This window comes from Dromaius novaehollandiae, chromosome 6 (genome assembly GCF_036370855.1).
Source record: "Dromaius novaehollandiae isolate bDroNov1 chromosome 6, bDroNov1.hap1, whole genome shotgun sequence".
Lineage (NCBI taxonomy): Eukaryota > Metazoa > Chordata > Aves > Casuariiformes > Dromaiidae > Dromaius > Dromaius novaehollandiae.
Window position 1 is genome coordinate 22,735,104 of NC_088103.1, and position 18,482 is coordinate 22,753,585.

The following is an 18,482-nucleotide window of genomic DNA, read 5'->3' on the forward strand; positions in this document are numbered from 1 at the left end:
TTGCCAAGGGGGACAAGTGGGGCCAGTGGTCAGCTTTTGCTTGCACTTACCCACCGATGGCACACAAAGACAAAAGCACCTGAATTCATGCAAAGCTCCAGGAAAGGGGAATGCTCTGCATGTTCAAAGCACCATCATCAACTTAGCTGTGATTTTTGAAAGTGACCAGTAGTATGGCAAACATCTGCTTTTAGGAGCCCAAGGCAACTATTCACCTTTTCAGAGGGCAAGCGCTTAGCTCTTTCAAAGTAAGAGCCGTATTTCCTAGGTGCTCGGGCTCCAAAGCATTCCAAGTCACTGGCAGTTCTAAAAACATCTCAGCAGCTAACATTTTTTAACCTAATAAAAACAAAACTAGTGGAAACACACAACTGGTCCCAAAAATAGAACATTGTTTTCCAGGAGGTGAATACTCCCTCCCTAAATTTTTTGGGATCCTACAGAGAGAGGAGCAACAAGGGCTTGTATTGTTTTGACAGCTGGGGAGACAAACAAGTACTTCTGTTTCAGCTTAATATTCTCGGCACTCAAAATGTCAGTCTGAAAAAACAATACCACAAAACATTGCCATGCCATCGATCTGACATCAGCAAGACAACCTTGCTGAATGACAGCCCAACAGAAGCAACAGCCCATCCCCGCATTGGCACTGTCCAGTGCCTGCACAGCTTAGATGGCTCACATCAGCAAACCTCTTCTCGTGGGCACTGCCATCGTGCTATATCGTTTCACCTGTATTTCCCCACACTGGCTTGCCTGCAGGGATAAAGCAGCTAGTGTTAGTTCTGTTACCTAGGGCCCATATCACCTCTTCCCCAGAGTTTCTCTGTTATCGGTATAGAATTAATTTGCACAATAACCTTCTGAGGTAACTTGGAAGGCACAGCAGGTTTCTAACATCTAAGCACTTTTGCATTTTAAAAGCAACTATCTGAGTAATTGAAAGGGAGGAGCTTGGCTGCTCTGTAATACAGTAACTTGGCTAGAATAATGCTGTTAGTATAACACAGCAGCAGATCCAACGACCAGAACTTGAACTGAAACTATCTGTTATTACTGCTCATCTGTACTGCAGCAGTATCCACCAGAGCCACAGGCCAAGACCAAACTCTAACATCCTGAGAAATGTGTTATAAAAATTAAATATGAAGACCAAGTCTTTTGGAATGGACTTTCATCTTCCAGAAAGACAGCAGATAACAAGGCTAGTGGAAAAGATTTGAAGTAACATCAAAAAAACCTGACAAGTCAGTAATTCATGTCCCACTGACAGTTAATGGCACCTATCTTGGGAATCAGGTGCTTTTGAAAAAACACTTGGGCAACCTGAAACTTTGCTCAAGCACAGGCATTTGCATTCACAGGAGACCATTTCTGTTCTTGCAAGAGATTAAAGATTCGTATTCATCAACATCTGTATTTATCAACAGCTGCTTTTTGCATGCAGTGGGGCAGGCATGGGAGGTCAATTTCCTACAAGGAGCTGGAATGATCAGCAGATGGCATAGACAGGTCTGCTCAGAGAGCTCATCCTGAGACGAGCACCTCAGCAACACAGGCAGGCACCGAAAAGCAGGTGTGGAGGCCAGCAGGCTACTTCGACGTCCTGCCTTTGCCCTGGCTGGTCTGACTCCTTCCCTCACTCCCAGACGGGGGCAACGGATTAGGAGAATTTTCCCTGAGAAATATTGATACTCACATGACAGCTGGAGGTTCTCATGCCATTGTGAGCCTGGCTCCAGCAGGGCCCACATCTCATTACTCTTAATGAAGGTGTCCGAGTTGGCAACACTGAGCCATGGTCCGCTGCAAAACAAACCTGCAGGAAGAGGATACTGTGTCCTGACTTCTTGCTTGTGATTACTGTTCCCTCTAGTGGACAGTCCTACGTGGCAGTGGAGGTCAATGCTCTTGCAGCAAATGGAACGGTTGAGTGGAAGAGGTGGGGTTTGGACACTGAGGAATCCAGATTTCATCTTTGATGAATATGCCATGGCTTATTACAGAAACTTTTAGGCTTTCTGTAATAGAAAAGCTGGAAGGTTTTAAGGAAAGCTTTATAGAAAATCAGGGAGCCTTTCAAAGGGTAAAGCACAGAATAAAGAAAAGACGTTAGAAGAAATGTAAGAAACTTGCCTTTGGCCACATAAACATCAAACTGAAGGCTAAAAGCTGTCTGCCCCCAAATAACTAAAGATAGAAATTCAGGACATACTGGCATTGGTACCAAAGACCCAAAAGCATGCTAGAAGCCAGGAAAGCGAATGTATTTTTGTTGCCAGCACATGCTAAAAAGCTAGGTCACCATACCCACCATGCTTACAGTGAGTGTGAAGCTGAGTGCGAACACAGCTCCATGAGGAACAGCAGTTGTCCAGCCAGCATGCAGCAAGGGTATCTGTGTACACATCCATATACGTATCCATGTACATGCTGCAGTTGAGGCTTCATGTGTGGTGCAGATAGCCAGGAAGCCTCGGGTGACAGGTAGTGGAGGAGATGAATTATGGAGTGGATGGCTGGTAATGCTTACCATCAACTACAGCCCCTGAGACACTGAACTGCAGCTGCTCTAGGCTTCCATGATAGTAAGAGCCACATCAGTGTGAGAGGCTGCAAATTTGGGCATATCTTGCACCAGGTAACTGCTCACATTGCCTCCCGTCAGCCTTACATTTCCCCCATTGCCTCATCCCCACTTCGCTCACCTTATCCAGCATGTAAGTACCTCCACCTCCTTCTGGCAAGTTCTGCCCACGTGACCAGAGAGGGAAGAAAGTCTACTTTCTAGACAGTAAATGGCATTTCAGAAGTCAGATAAATACCGAGAGTGACAGTGCTGGAGAAAAATAGACGGTAGTAGGGGAGTGCAGCTGCTTGGTGGTGTGCGTGCAAGAGGTGATGAATCCGGATCCCTGTGCATGACACAGCTGTCAGGATGCCACCTCTCCTGCCACCCGCTGTTGTGGCGCTACCATACCGCTTATGTGCAGCACAGCAGGCAACAGCAGTGAAATGCTTCTAATCTAAAGGCAGTAGTAAACTTAGCATCAGGCTTGACAAGGAGACAAGAGGATAAAAGATGACTTTTGGTTTATTATAGCTGACACGTAGATGTCATATTGTCTTAGTCATACTGCAATTTGCCACATGCTAGGTAACTAAATTGCCAGGTTTAATGTTTCAGGTCACATCAGGGAATAGTTTTTAGTAGCAGATGTAAAGATCTTCCTTTGGAGTGGGTAGCACTCAAGGTCACAGTCAGCAAATCCTACTCTAAAAATAGATCCTAGTTTCAAAGTTGGTAAGATTTCTTTCGTCTTTCTGCCACACTTCATGGATCCCAGCTACCTACAGCACCTGCCTAAATTTACAGGTAAGCCTAATCCATATAAATTGTGCACTGTATTTCTTATGTTCCTTTGCTTCCTTTTATAATCTAGTTAAGTAAGCCAGGGAGAGGACTGAGAGTTGGCAGACTTTCTAATGCAACTGATGGCTTCATAAATTTGTAACAGAGGAAAAAAAAGCATGAAAGATTACAGAGCCAAAATTTTGTGAAAAGTGCAATTTATGACTTAAAAAAACTAAATTGAACCTGTTTGAGAAATTACTTTAGAAAATGGGAAATGAACCCAAAAGTGTATTTATCTTAGGGATAAATAATTTTAACAGATACAAATGAAAATGCAGTTTTTCAAACTTCTTTTTTGTGACATCCCTCCCAGAATATTTTGCTTATTCTTTGCTAATCCCTCCACCCTCCATGTAAATCTAACTTTTCCAATTCAATTACAGTTCCCTCAGATGAGACTGTGTTTCAAGTTTCTTTGAGCATTCTCAAAATATTTAAAGAAATCTCAATATAATCTGCTTTAAATTAACCGGTTCAGTCAACAATAAAGAATGAAGGCAAAATAAATTTTTTGAAAGACACCAGTGGCTTAGAAATTCATTGAAATAACTGGTTAGTTTTGAATAGTCACAGCAGGAGGGCTTTGGAAATAATTACACAGAGGCCCTGATTCTTCCAGTTTGAAACTGTTTAAAGACAACTACATTGGATGAACTATTTTACAGTTCCTGAACTCCTCAAACATAAGAGTGGGATACAGAGATACAATAAAGGAACTGAAGTAAATGACAATTTTTGGTTAAGGCTGGGACAGGAATAGGAACGTGGATTGTGTTATTCTCCACTTAAATATGCTGCAGGTACTCTGGGATTTCCAATTCTAGATGTACAGCACTTTGCTTAATTCTTTGGGGGCTTTTTTTAGAGAAAGGTTTTTTGAAGGACTTACTCCTCTTTCCTCCCATGAAATATTTGTACAAAATTAAGTATTTGGGGGAAAGCTAGTGTTTTTTAAAAAATCCAAGGAACCTTCACAGTACCTCACTTTATTCCTCTGGTGTTTAGCAAGTGTGAGGTTGACACAGGATAGCATAAAGCTCTTCACAGTTATTGCTAGCATTTGGAGTACGAGCAAAATGTCACTAGTATGGCACAACAGGGGGCACCACTTTTAAATTCATTTAAGTCAAATCAACCCACAAAGCAAGCTTTTGTTATTGCAACTAACCAACTCCCAGCTCAACCGATGTAATTCAAGTCATGAAGAACCTCAGAACTTAGAAACCAAAGCACTGTTCATGCTCTTCCCAAGTGTCAACGTTGCACTTCAGACAGCACGTGCATCGAATTCTGCAATCAGAGCTTTCCACTGAATAAAACCACCTCTGTTTAGTCATATGCAAAAAGGGTAGAGTCTGTTTTTGCCATGAAGGGAAGTATGTAGCTTGCATGCTGGCTCAAGAGTGAGGAAACGAAACGTTTCCTAAGAATTCAGGTACTTCCTAGATCCTCTCTCACTATTTTTGAGGGCCCATAGTCATTAAAACCATCTTCCCTTAGCACTGAAAACATGCTAACTGCAGACAGATTAAAAATTGGATTCAAGTCTTTTGCCCACCTTCTGAAAACGTATGAGAACCAGCATTCTCCATCCTTACCTGCTCTCAGGCACTTCCCTAGTCTCTCCTACACACTGGCTGCAGATGCTGTTTTCTTCAAGTAGATCTTGCCTGAAGTGGTTATTAAATTGAAAAAACCAAACAAACAAACAAACAAAAAAAGCATTATTTTTGCAGTTGTCTGAGAGCCAGGAAGATCAGGTCTGGACCCATTGCAAGACTGATGGCAAAATGTCCTCTGAGTTCATTGGAGCTGAATTGCACCTGATAAATGAAAACATTCAAATATAAATCACCTTTCCATACAATATCAGGAAAGAAAATGGCAATCATTTGTCAATAACAAGTACTTCTACATGGAAGTAATTTAACTGTAATCAGTTTTTTCACTTTATTATTCATTTTTCAAATTTAGAGTTAATGGCAGTAGATAAATTCAGTCCTCAGACCTGAGGATCAGATCACTGACCAGTTTCAAGGATGCCATGTGTATCTCCTGCTGTATTGGCGTGGGTACAGGGTCTGTTGGAAATGCCACAACTTCTGTAGACATCTCATGGAAGGTCCAGTGCTGATAAATGGATATTGGTCATTTGCTTTCCTTCCCTTGGTGTCTTGAAAAGAAACTTTTAAAAATACCACAGCTCCATTGCTTTTTCAGAATTGTCATGAGCTAAAAGAGGTAGAAGGCAAATTCTGAAACCATCAAAGCAAAAATGAAGTTCAGAAGCTGCCTTCGTGTTTATGAACAGGTCACATATTTTGGTGTTTAGTGGATGCTGAACACCTTTTGCTCCCAGCTAAACCAGTTGAATTTACAATTGCTTGGTATTTTCAGGGGGCAGTAGCTCTTAGTAGATGCCTAGTAGATAAATAGCATCTCTGAGTACAAGGGTAAAGCAGGTACACTTGTGTAACAAATTAATTAAGTCACTAACTAACACAGATGACTGATGTAATCTGGGCTGGAGGAACTCCCAAGACCAGGAAACATCATGGGTGGTGAAGAATTTAAACTATTCTGTCATATAAACATGGACTGAAGTAGGTGATAACACAAAAGTCCTGTGGCCAACATTAGGCAGGACAGTACTGCCAAGAAGATTTCAGTTGCTTCTTCTGAAAGAAAGAGCAAAGAAGTTTGTCTTCTCGCTCCATTTTTCTTCCCGCTCTTTCTTTATTTAGCTTCTCCCTTTTTGCCCGTTTGCAGGAGCACACAAACACCGCTGGGCTCTGACATTACTGGGGGTCTGTAGCCTCAGTCATGCAAACACAGCTAAGCAGGGGCAGCCGAAATACCTAAGCTTGGGATGACAGTGGTGACCCCGAAGAACAACTCCTGGGTCAGGGAGAGACACCGGCAAATAAGGGGAAAGGGTAAACAGGTCTTTGCAGGAAGACAAAGACAAATACAGTCCTTTTCTGTGCGTGTGCGTGTGTGTGCGTCTCTCAGGTATTTGGCAGGGGGTTGGGTTTTTTTGTTTGTTTGTTTTAATCTCTACAGCTGACTTGGATCTTAGCTGCTAGGCATAAATCTTACCCAGTTGTTTGGCATCTTTATACACAGCACTAAGGCTTGTACAGCATGTTGAGCCAAAAATATTAAGAAACATAGTATTCTGTTATGTAGCTAATGACTTACAGTTTTCAGTCTCAAAGCGCTTTGGAAACTTTCAGCAAGTCTAGAAAGAAAGCATGGGAAATGTGCATACCACCACAGGAGCTCTGCTATTTGCCTCTAGATACGAACCTCAGCTGCCCTCCCTTTATCCGTGGGATTACAGAACTATAGAGGCCACATCTGAGTTTTCCAGGAGCATTAATCAGCTTTGGAGCCCCTGCAATTTCATTTGCCCATCCCTCCAGCAGAAAAAAAATTTGAAAATCGGCCACCAAGTCCTGTGGCTCCCCAAGGCTTTCCTGGAAATTCTGGGTTAACCTGAGTAGTTCAGTGGACTAGGAATGAGGTGCAGAAGCGAGACAAGAAATCTTTAACTGTCACATCTCTGATCCAGCCACTAGACAATATTCCCTCTCTGAATTGAACAGCAGATAGCCTGACAAATTTTCTTTTTGACTTGTACTTTTTCTTCCTTCCCTCCCCTTTTTGTTAAAAATAAAATAAAATAGCTAAAAAGCAGCATAAGCAATTCCATTTGGCAGCTGTAGAGCGGCTAGTGAGCATAAAGAAGAGATTCCTGTGCTGTGTCTAATGCATGCTGCTTATCCAAATTAGCCACACAATTACTTCTATCAATGCAAAAATAGTTTAATGGGTTTTTTTTCTAGTGCACAGCACTTGAGAACGACTTGAAATGCAGTGTAATTTGCCACAGTGTATGTCCTGAAGTGGCTCGCTAATGAAAAGAGGATTAACTCTCCATTATTCTGAATTACCATTTTGTGAAATCACTAACAATATTTTCATTTATATACATATAACCCAAGGGGGAGAAATATTGCAGTCATCCAAGTGATTAACAAATAAAATTCATTAGATAACGTGCACTTTGGTCTTATTCGCGAAGAGAACGATTAGAGTATAAAAATGTAGATGCCTGAATTTTTATCATCCTTGTTCTGATAATACACTTAAGTCCGTGACAGCGTAATTGGTGAGCACCAGCAGTTAAGCATTATATTCACACATTGGATTGGCAAGCAGAACCTGCAGATAGATCAGACGAGTCAGACAAAAACCACGCAGGCTTCAGGGGTGTACCGTGGCACCCTTGGCAGGCCCTGGGGCTGCAGCAACAGAGCCCAGATCAGCCACGGCAGGGTGGAGCAAGGAGGGGATGGAAAGGTCCCAGCAGCTTGCACCATCTGGCCTCAGCACTTTGGCAGCAGAAAGCAGGAGGAGCCTGTGGCTTCATCATGGGCAGGGGGCAGCTGAAACCCAGGCAAGGAGGGGACAAGCCCAAAGTTATCCTACCTCTGCCTCACTGAAAGGGATGGCCAGGATGACACCCGCGTCCTGGGCTCTGCTCCCGAGTACCTCCCCAAGAAATCAGGCTAAAAGTTGCCTGCTGAGAAGAACCTTTTGGGGACAACAGCACAACTGTTGTTCTTGCCCGCTGACTCTCCTCTTCATTTCCCCTCCATGCAATAGGTAGGGTTATTGTGTGCTGTGGCAGCACCTCAAGGAACAGCAGGGCACAGAGTCCTTACGCACAGGGCGTGAGGGACTGTCCCTACCGCAGAGGGCAGTCACATCCAAGGTTATGTCCACCCAGTACTGCAGTGCCATGATGCAATCTCCCAGCTAGTACAGGAAAGTTGCGCTATCGCATCATTCAGCCTGCACTACCTAGGCTATAAGGCAAGGCATTTGGCCCAAAGAGAGCACCACTAGCAGTGGGAGACTGCCCAAGGAGCCTCCGCAGAGGCAGTCCTGGAGTCTGCCTGCCATTGGACCGAATGGGTTAACACCCTGCAAGGGAGAGCCTCCGTTCCCCAAAAGTCTGCAAAAGAAATCTGAGCTTTCACTGTCAGGACTTGTGCTAGACAAACTGTCATCTTTATATTTACAACAGCATTAAGTACAACCACCAAAAAATCCAATCAGTTTTTTGCTTTTTAATCTAAGAGGGCTGGCTTAGGGAGCAGCCTTCCTTTGGCTCCGCTTGGTTTACACAAAGCGGTCAATGAAAGATGAAGTTAGGCATCTTTGGTTCCTGGAAAGACACAAACCTTTCTATCCTTCTCCTCAAACAAATGCTTCGTGGTAATTAATTCCAGAGCTCATGTAGCAAGCCAGCCCTCTTTTTCTTCCTCCTCTTTGCTAAACTCTGTTACTTCTTACTTAGTCTAGAATCAGTTCTGAAATATATGATTTATTATGGGAATTGCAACTGATGCTTCCTTGTACTCTAATTCAATTTTAAAATCCCTGCAGCAGATAACATTGGCAAGAAATAAAAGAACATATTTTACTTGAAAGTTCAGGGAGAATATGGCTTCCCAGGACAGACAGAACTGAGTATTTCTTAGCAGATGTCTAACTTTCAGATTGGTAAGCAAGCTTCAAACTGAAACGGTATATTACAGTACCATAGACTATCATTTGCAGATGTAATTGCCCTGATTTGAGGCCTGCACTCTGAGCGCAAGACTATTGGTGTAACAAATCAATGCACTGTGGCCACCAGACATAATTACTAATCACATTTCCTTCTCTTACTCTTCTTCCCCTCGTTTCCTCCCCCTCACTTTAATGAAGCCCTGAATAAAAGCACAGTCAATTCTTCAGCATCAAGGCAACAGGTTACCATTTCTTGAGTTAAGATATTTCCTTACTGAATAAATAGCAGCTCTTATCAAGTTACGGATAACAGCGCATTCACTCACAAACTAGATGATATTACTTTTGCATCTCTGGCAGTATAACTTTATTTACATTGTCAAGTCTGCATGCAGAACTAGCACAATTCTGGCACTAGGAGGACAAAGGCTCTCCTGGGGAATGGCTGCTGAAGGCACGGAGCTGGGGCTCTGTCACCCAGAGGGGCACAAGACAGAGCAGAAGGCAAACACGCTAGAAACTGGAATTCTCAGGACATATAAATCTGAGCAGAGGATCTTTTAGCTAAACATCATTATCATGTTTTAGGAAATTTGGCTGAAAGATAGACCCCCTGTCAGTGAAAGCAAGCCAATTTTTGAACAAAGGTTCACACATGCCAAATAAAAACTGACTCCATAATCTTGCCTAGCTTTGGAGTAGAAAAACAGGACGTGTTTGCCTTTTGCAAGTTTTGTGGAACAACAAAACATGGCAGGCACAAGAGCCCAAACTGTCAAAACAACCCCCCCAGGTACACAGGATGTCACCCCGCTCGCAGGGGAGCCTGCAATGGCTACATGAAGGCACTAGCCAGATTTTTGTAATGAAAAGGACACAAACATCACTAATGGCCAATGTACAAAAAATTTGTGGGAGTGACTACAGGGTTTGTCCCTGCAAAAAAAGGCAGGTTTTTGGCAGGCTGTACTTACGCACTTCATAAGATTAAGCCAAACTCCACTTCTTCTTGTTAGGAGCCTCTTGCAAGGTTCAACTTCTTCCTTCAGCAGGATAACGGAAGGAAGCAACCACTGGCCTGGAACAGCGGATGCTCAAACAGGAGAAATAAAACAGACCGAACAAGGGAGGGAGAGGCAAGGAGAGAAGCTGCAACAGAAAGTTGGCAATGTGAAAAAAGAAAAACTTTTTCCACAGTTGTCAATGTAGTTTCTTGTTCTTTACTGAGAACACATAGACGTTCTGTACCATGGCTCCCTCCCTGCAAAAATGACCAAAAACTTAAAGCAAAAATAATTGGAAAGACCTTTGACCTAAACACACCCCAGCATCACACGGAGCGGAGATACCAGCTGACCTCCCCAGCAGGGCAGTGCAGTGCTGCGGCTGGGCTAACGAGTGCAGCCTAGCCCTCCTGCAGCCACGCTGCGCCGGCAGCTGGCACGGTCGCTGCTGGTGCAAGGGTTTCTGTATCACACTTATTTCACTGGGTGCTTCCTGAGATCCCTCAGCTGTAGGAGGCTGGGAAAGCTAAAGATGGATCAAAATAACTGACAAAGGGACAAGAAGATTCTGGTAAATGGATGTTACCTCCCATGTTCTAAGGCATAATGGCAGCGATGGAGGAGGTAAGACTCAAGTTAGCCTGTGGCTTTCACATGCACTAGTGTTTGCCTTCACTTGCCAGCTCTGAAAACTCCAGATTGCCCCGAGTCCTCTGCTCATGGGGTCAGCACCCACTTCCCACGCAAGGTCCAGCCCCAGGAGAAGTAGGGGAGGATGCAGGTGACTAATGGGGCTGTAACTGTTGAGTCAATAGCTGAGAGGGAGACAAGCTAAACAGGGGAAAGTCTAAATCAGGGTGGTGGCTGAGGAAATCACAGTAGGCAAAAGAGGATCGGGAGCTTGAAGAGATGGGTAAAGCTGACACCAAAGGGTTCAGTACTAGCAGATAGCTTAAACATACAGGGCGTTAAGGTTGTCAGTTCTGAAGAAAACATGTCTGATAACATGGCCAGGCCAGGCAAAGGGTTTTGTTTTCAGCCACACTAATGACACTCTGGTTTTAGCTACTGGATAACATTGCTCTATTGCTTCCTTCTGTTGCTTCTTTTACCACTTGGTGTGCAGGGATTTAGGTAAAAAAGGAGGGAGCCTGAAGAGAAAAGTCTTTGAGTCCCTCTTCTTCAAAAGCTTCTACCACAACTTCTAGTACTGAAAGTTGTTCAGAGGGTGGGAACACAGGAAGGGGTAACTAACAGAAGTCCTGCCTCAGAGACCAAAATTGCCTTAAAAAGTGCCCATATCCTTTGAACTGTCCACTCAGTCAGTAAATCAGAAGAATGAAACAAAAAACAGGGCAAAACCTGAGTTCTCCTTAATTCAGTGTATACCTGCAATACGAGAACGTGCTGCAGTGGTACCATGCTGAGACTAGGACAGAGCACTCACTGATTGCAGTGGAGAATTCATGCTCAGATCTCCTCACCTGGATTGCTACCTTTGCTCTCCATCCCAGTCAGCTGCAACCCTGGCTAAAGAACATTTTGTCAGTCAGTCACACTGGCTTAAGGGAAGTGCTGCAACAAGGCAAATTGTCATTTCTGGAAACAGCCTATGAGGTTCAATGTGCAGGGCTGCATTAAGATTTTGAAAGAGTAAAACAGGGGCTTGTAGCATCCAGTTGGATGGACATACTGAGTCTCACTAGGTTGTCAAATATCACAAAAAAGAGAAGCCTTTGGGAGACCTACAGTGATAAAGCCATATCTTACATTTCTCTTGCCTGGTTCCACTAGCTGCTCTAGATTCCTTAGATCAGGTTACCAGATCTACCAAATTCTTACCAGCAGATTTTCTAGGAAATAAATTCCCAGTGCAGACAGAACTTTGTTAGTCACAGCCCCCTGACTTGTGTTCCCACTGCTGATGAGCTCCTCCAACAAATCATTCCTCACCCAGCTCTGGGGAGGCAGAAGTAGAAACAAACTCCAGGTGCGGGTCCATGTCTGCCACAGAGCACATACATTTATCTCTCACCATGCCAGATCACACCTGGACGATGCCGCTCCCAGTGTTTCCTTAGCAGAAGCAGAACTCACTTGCTTTGTGCTTCATCAGCCTCATGTTCCTTTTTGGTTTCATTCCAGTATCTCACACGTGCTGAGCACACCGCTCCTGGGACAAGATGTCATCAGTAGGTTTGAACACTGGGAAGAAAAATGCATACATAGCAGTCAAAGTGGATCCCGATGGGGATTACTGTACCCCAGGTGCATTTGAACTGGAGCGACTCTTCTGGAAAGGATGTCCAAAGTACACTCACGTCAATGAAGTCTGGCCCAACCTCTACATAGGAGATGAGTAAGTGCTAAGTATAGCTCACCAATAAAGTAAGGTATTTCTTTCTTCCTGCCACCCATTAGCGAGTAGTCAGCACTGATGATCTGATTTGATGATCCACTGACAGAAGTCAGAGTTCAAAAAAGCTATCAGTCTGCCATAGCCCTTACACAGTATAAGCAGACAGTTTTGGTTGCTGCTGTTTAAAGAAAGTGTTGGGTAAATGTGGAGGGGTCTACCCTTAAAGAGCTCTGAGTAATAGAGCAGTAGGGGCACTAGCGTAGGCTGCAGAGGTTGAAGCTAATCACGGTTTATTTTTAAATGGCTCGTTTCTAGAAATAATTTGTCATTTATCTCTGAGGGACAGTTCTTCCACAGATGCCGTGACTGAAGCATCTGGGCTAGATGCATTGGACCAGAGCTTAGGTTGGTTTAAGCCTAAACCATAATTCTTGGAAGTGACTGAAGAGACAGCTCAGCCTGCAGAGGTGGTTCTGCATTTCCAAGGCTGTGCTTGTGTCCATGGAGTATTCTGCATTTTTAAATTGAGAAAGAGATTAAAACAAATGGAACCCTGTGAAAGGGTGAAGCTGTAGAGATGTGTCTCAGACCAAATGGCAATTTGAAAAAGAACAGACTCAGCTCCGCTGAACACACGACTAAGACAGAAACAGCAGGCATATTCTGGCATACAGAGCTGGCTGCTCCAGCAGGGAGAGAGGCCATCAGAAAATCCCCCAACCCAAACCCCGAGTGCAGCAGGAGAGCTTTTCTTACCCCTTAGACATTATTGGTTGACTTCCCATTTTCCTCTACACCCTTCCCTAAAAAGACACTTATTTTATATCATCACTATAAGGCACAAGCTGCAGCCCCACTGACTCCAAAGTTCCTAATAATTTTTTAAAAGATTCTAAAATTCATCTGTTGCCAGCTTATAAAAGAGGAAAGATATACAGCTTTGAAAGTTACAAGCCTCCTAATATCATTGACCAATTATTTCTGTGGCGCCAGAGGCAATAGAAAGACACACAAGAGATCTGGGCTTTAAGCAAGCAGGGGCTGCCGCTCTAGAGATAGAAGGGAAGAAAAAAAACTAAGCAAACAAAAAAAACTGTACCACATACACATGCACATGCATGCACCCCTTAAACTATGGGAAGAGCCTGGCCAAATGGCTCACGAATAAGGGAAAATTGGTTTGCCTGTCCTCCATCCCTTCCCTCTTTCAGTAGATATTTTTAACTCAAGATTCAGTGAAAAAAAACTCAGTCTGTTCTGACATTTCCTTCTTACTTCCTTGTTTAAAATCACCAGAAGAATTACTCTAAATGAAATGGTTAGAAGAATGTCACTTATCTCTGCAACGAAGCTACTGTGCTGCCCTCTGAGCAAAGAGGCCTAATTAGACAACAGGTCTTGAGACAGTCACGGTTTCTGAGATCAGGGATTATCTTTCCTGTAATTGTTCCTGTAGCACTGGATTGTTACAGCTTGTACTTGAGTAAATGCTAAGAGGTGTGACTGAATAAAACAGACACCTGCACTTAGCACAAACTAACCAGGGGAACAGAATGACAGGCTTCTTGACAGGTTTTTAGAGCCATACCCACTTCAGCTAGACAGCTATTTATTTCTGCAGGGGCAAGGGCAGGTCCTAAGCCAGGAAAAGCAATGGTGCTTCAAGAGGAAACAAATCCTCCATATTACTAAGGGGGGGGGGGGGGGGAGGATGAGAAAGCCAGTGGAGAAGGGAAGAGAAGTGGGGAGCAGGGAAAAAACAAACAAAAAAAACCCCCAGTGAATAGAAACAAAGCTTCACCAGAAAATGGGGCCTCCTGCAAGAGAATGACTTGCTTTCAGCCAGATAAAGTCAAACTCCACATCCAGTGCCAGAAAATCTGGGCTGAGAACCGGTCTGCAGGCAAGATGCAGCTCTCATTATCTGAACAAACATTTCATTTGAAGCAGACAAAGTCCACGGACCCCTAATGTCCTTTTCTCAGCCAGCTCCACATCTTACTTCTGACCAACAGCTTCCCCCTTCAATGTGGCAGGGGAGTTTATTTTATTTAAAGATTTTACTGTAGCACTGGCTGCCAAAGAGCTGCCATGGAGATGTGAACAGCTGTTGACTGTATTTGCATCCTTAGCTACGCTAAATTAAGGTTGGTCTTAAAAGTATTTAGTGGAGCTCATCAGCAAAATCAAGTGAACACACACATGCAGAGTTTATCTTCAGAGCCTTCACATCTGTGCTTCATTCCTGCCTTCTGCATTTACAAGGTTAACAGGACTTGTGACTGCTTATGGAAATGCTAATTAATTACCCTGACTACGTAATCACATCTTCGATCTAATGCAATACAGGCTATCAAGGAGCCCTGCGAGGCCACTCAATCCTTTTGTTACAAGGCTTTACTGCAGATGTTGCCCAGAGGCAATGAAATCTCCATGAGCCTGTCAGACCCGGAATAATCAAAGCCTCAAAATATAACATGCTGTGTTCAGCTCCAATTGAAGTTTTCCTCCAGCAAGTTCCAAGGACTTTAAAAGACCAAACACTGGAACTTGTAGGAGACAGCCCAATGATAGGAACAAAGCATGCTTCGCCAAGCTTTTGATTCATCTGCTACCAGGTTGAGTACTTGCATGTAGCCTGCTCAAATCCAGAAGCCTTTTATAGGGATGGAAAGGAAAGCAGCTTTGTCCTCCTCCTTTCTTTTACTGGTCACCAGTTTATTGGCATGAGCAGTCTGACTGGCTAATCCCAAGCTTGCTTGGTTCATTCCAAGCACATGGAAAATCTCTGCCAGATACACAGCTTGTAGTTTTTTCTTCGTGGCTTTTCAGTGATTGCTTTGTTACCTAAGATGATGGCTGTGGTTCCACATTTCTGAATTCCAAAAAATATTTTAGCTGAAGACAAAGGCCTCTTAAGATTGCCTTTACCTTAACCATCCTCCAGCTCTGATCAAGATTTCAGGCCTGATCACAGTTTTACCCACATCTGAATAACACATTCTCAAGCTACTCCCACAGAAAAGGAATTATCCTATAGTCTAATTCCTTACAGGTTAAATATCAAAGAGAAACTTCCGGGTATGAAGCTGAACAGAGCTTTCACTTTGAGAAAACTGTGATCTGTGCTTGTTCTAAAGCCCCAGGGCTTTATGTTCTGAGAACCATCACACAGGTAAGGTGCCACAGCACACAGGTACTTCACCTACAGATTGGAGCCTACTGCTGTAGATCCGCTGAGAGATATAGCTAAATCTTAAATACATGCTTGACAAACTCTCTCCCCCCTTTTCCTGTTTCCAGAAAACCAATACAGTTTGACTTTTTCCAAGTGACTAAGTAGAAAGGCAATTTTTACTAACCTAGAAGAAAACAGATGGGACTCATTCAGCGGAGCTGATAGTTACCTGCCACTGTTTAGCATTATGAACTCCTACAACTTATGTGAGTATTAAGCATATAAAAATAGGAGCACTCGAGGTTGCATGGAATTAAAGATGTCTACAAAAAGAGCATTTGTAGCTTTAGATTATAATAACAACACTCATGAGGACATAGTTCCAACTGTATTAGCATGAAAATCTGCCAATTGTAACAGCACTTTAGCAATTCGGAAAGTCAGATACGTAACACTGGACAATAAAACCTCTTAAAGCAGCAACTGTTTCCAAGGCAAGTAACACTTGTCATTTACCCTTCTAGTTTTCCCCACACAACATCTCAGTTTGTAGGTGATTTCTAACAGTTGGAGAGGCACATGAGTGACCGAATTCAAGGCTAGGAATAGACTGACTACAAATGCATTTACTGCCTTTGCTATACAGAAAGCACAGAAGAGTTTCCTTTACTTAGATCACTTACAAAAACCCCTGTCTACTGCTTTGATCTAGAGAAAAACAGATTGTTAAATCTTTTTCTACCACAAGTTATAAAGAGCATGTTCAGTATTTTCAGTGGACAAAAAAATTGTTCTAGTTGAACAGGATGTATCCACAGAAATGGAGCAACACCTCAGAAGGAAAGGGGATACAATACTATACTATCTCTAGAGTCCCTGGATGCTAGAGTTAAAGGAAATTGGGTCAGTATTATTGGAAATTCTCAACATCTCATGAGGGAAAGCTGCCAGATTTTCTAAAGAAAGTGTCAGTATTGCCTATATTCAGAAAGCCTCTTTCTGACACTGACCAGATGGTAAATTATCATCCTGCCTCAAGCTTTCCCTTGGTGGTTAAGAAAATAGAAAAGTTTGAGAGAGACAATTCCTCTTCTAGTAACTTGTTGCCTCAGATTTCCTTGTTTTGTCAGTCTTGGTCACATCATATGTGGGCTTTAACAGTCTATACTGAAGCACGTTTGCCTTGCGCATCCTTTGCATGATGCTTGGGAGATTTGGCTCTACTTAGAGCTTATAAAGATACCAGCTAAGAAGTGACAACTTACCTGTGGAGGGAGCTGTTCTACCCATTTCTTGATGGAGGTCTCAGAGAACTACTTCCCTGCTCTTAGATGCACTCCAGTTTTTGTTGTGAGCTACTGGTCTCTCCTCTTTGATGGTTGCTACTAAGATACTTAATATTTTATGTGCAGGTGCAGGCCGCGGCGTCTGCAAGTTTTATTTCCTTCTCTTCCAGTGGCATTGGTTTGGGCATCTTGCATAGTATCAACTGGGAATAAAGCTTGTTGATGATAATATTTCAAAAAGAGAGAAAAGTGATTTGGTACATTGAAGGCAACTTAAATAACAGTCTTTTACACTGTAAGTACTACATTATTACTTCCAGAATAAGGAAAATTTGCTGCAGTACTTGCATTTTCTCCTAAGAATCTTACCTTTAAAATTGAGAGCAGGTACAGTTAAAATCTTGGACCTGCCATTGCACAGCCTGAAGATATAAATATTCTTTTGGGAAGCATCTGAAATTGCATAACATTTGGGTCAGTTATCCCTCTCAGTGATAGGGTTGTATTCATATACCAGATCACGTGAAAGTGATTTTATCTCCAACTTTCACCATTTAAGTGGCATTCCTGTATCAAAGTGCTCTCTCTTGCCCCAGAACTTTAAAAATATGTTTGAGTCCACCTGTCTTACAGTAAATCCAGGGCCTGATTCAGCAAAGCACTGCACTTTGGCTTAGCATGCTTTGCTGTACGGAGAGGAATTTCTGAGTGTGCTTAACTTCTAGCATATGCTTATGTGCTCTGTCGAATTGAAGAGCAGATAAGTTTTTACATGGGACAAATCTGCCTAGTTCATCTCAGTGAAATAATCATAAAAATTTCAGTTTATCTTCTAGTGCAACACTTCACCTTCTAAGCACAGAAACACATTCAAGGCAGACACTGAAGATCACAGTTGTGTCATGCAGAAGGAAATCAAGTGCTAACAATACAAATGGCGCAGATGTACAAAATGAAAGCAATTGCAAGAGTAGTCAATGCTTATGGCTTCACCTAGACTGGGCATTTGCAGCAAACTCTTCTTTACAGTGGCTACTTTAAATTCAACCATTACCACAGAAATGGAAATATTCATTGCTTTTTATTAGGAAACAGCAGCACCCAAAGAGAGAATAAGAGGAATACTGGTAGCTTAACTATTAAATTCTGGTAGTGCATCAATTTCAAGGGAAAGAAATCTGTGCCATTTCTAGCCTGAAATGAATTAGAAACTGTTGTAAACCCTCCAACAAGGTGTATAATGCATACAACAGTCTCTGAGTAATCCTATGCTATCAGCCACCTCAACGAATTGGAGACTTGCTGTTATTGATGTTTTTATATTTTTTTTCCTTTCATCCAAAATATTGATAACGTAAGCATGCTAGAAACTGCAAGGAAGACCACAAGCATTCCCTCCTCTTTGTGATGTAACCAGGAGTCTCATGACGAAACATGAAGAAATTAGCCCATGGCTGCATTAAATAGGTAACAAAGCACGCTTCCACAAGGGTAGCGACAGTACAGCTTCAGCTGGAGTTGGAAACAAAGCCAGTTCTTCACACAAAGCTGGAGCTCACTGATGGGCTAAGCCAGTTTAAGCAAAACACATCAAGAGGCAGAGAAACATTTACATTTACAGGCATCTGTGTCCCTCTATATGAGAACTTAACAGCTT

At 42.9% G+C, this 18,482-nt stretch overlaps 1 protein-coding gene across 1 annotated transcript in view; it reads left to right on the top strand.

Moving 5' to 3' along the window:
* Window positions 1–18,482, top strand: part of DUSP29 (dual specificity phosphatase 29) — a 68,548-nt gene that overhangs the window by 39,884 nt on the left and 10,182 nt on the right. The window contains exon 3 of the mRNA XM_064513840.1: window positions 12,148–12,361. Within this exon, the coding sequence (XP_064369910.1) occupies window positions 12,186–12,361 (176 nt within the window). The 5' untranslated portion in view covers window positions 12,148–12,185. The remainder of the gene's footprint in view (window positions 1–12,147; window positions 12,362–18,482) is intronic.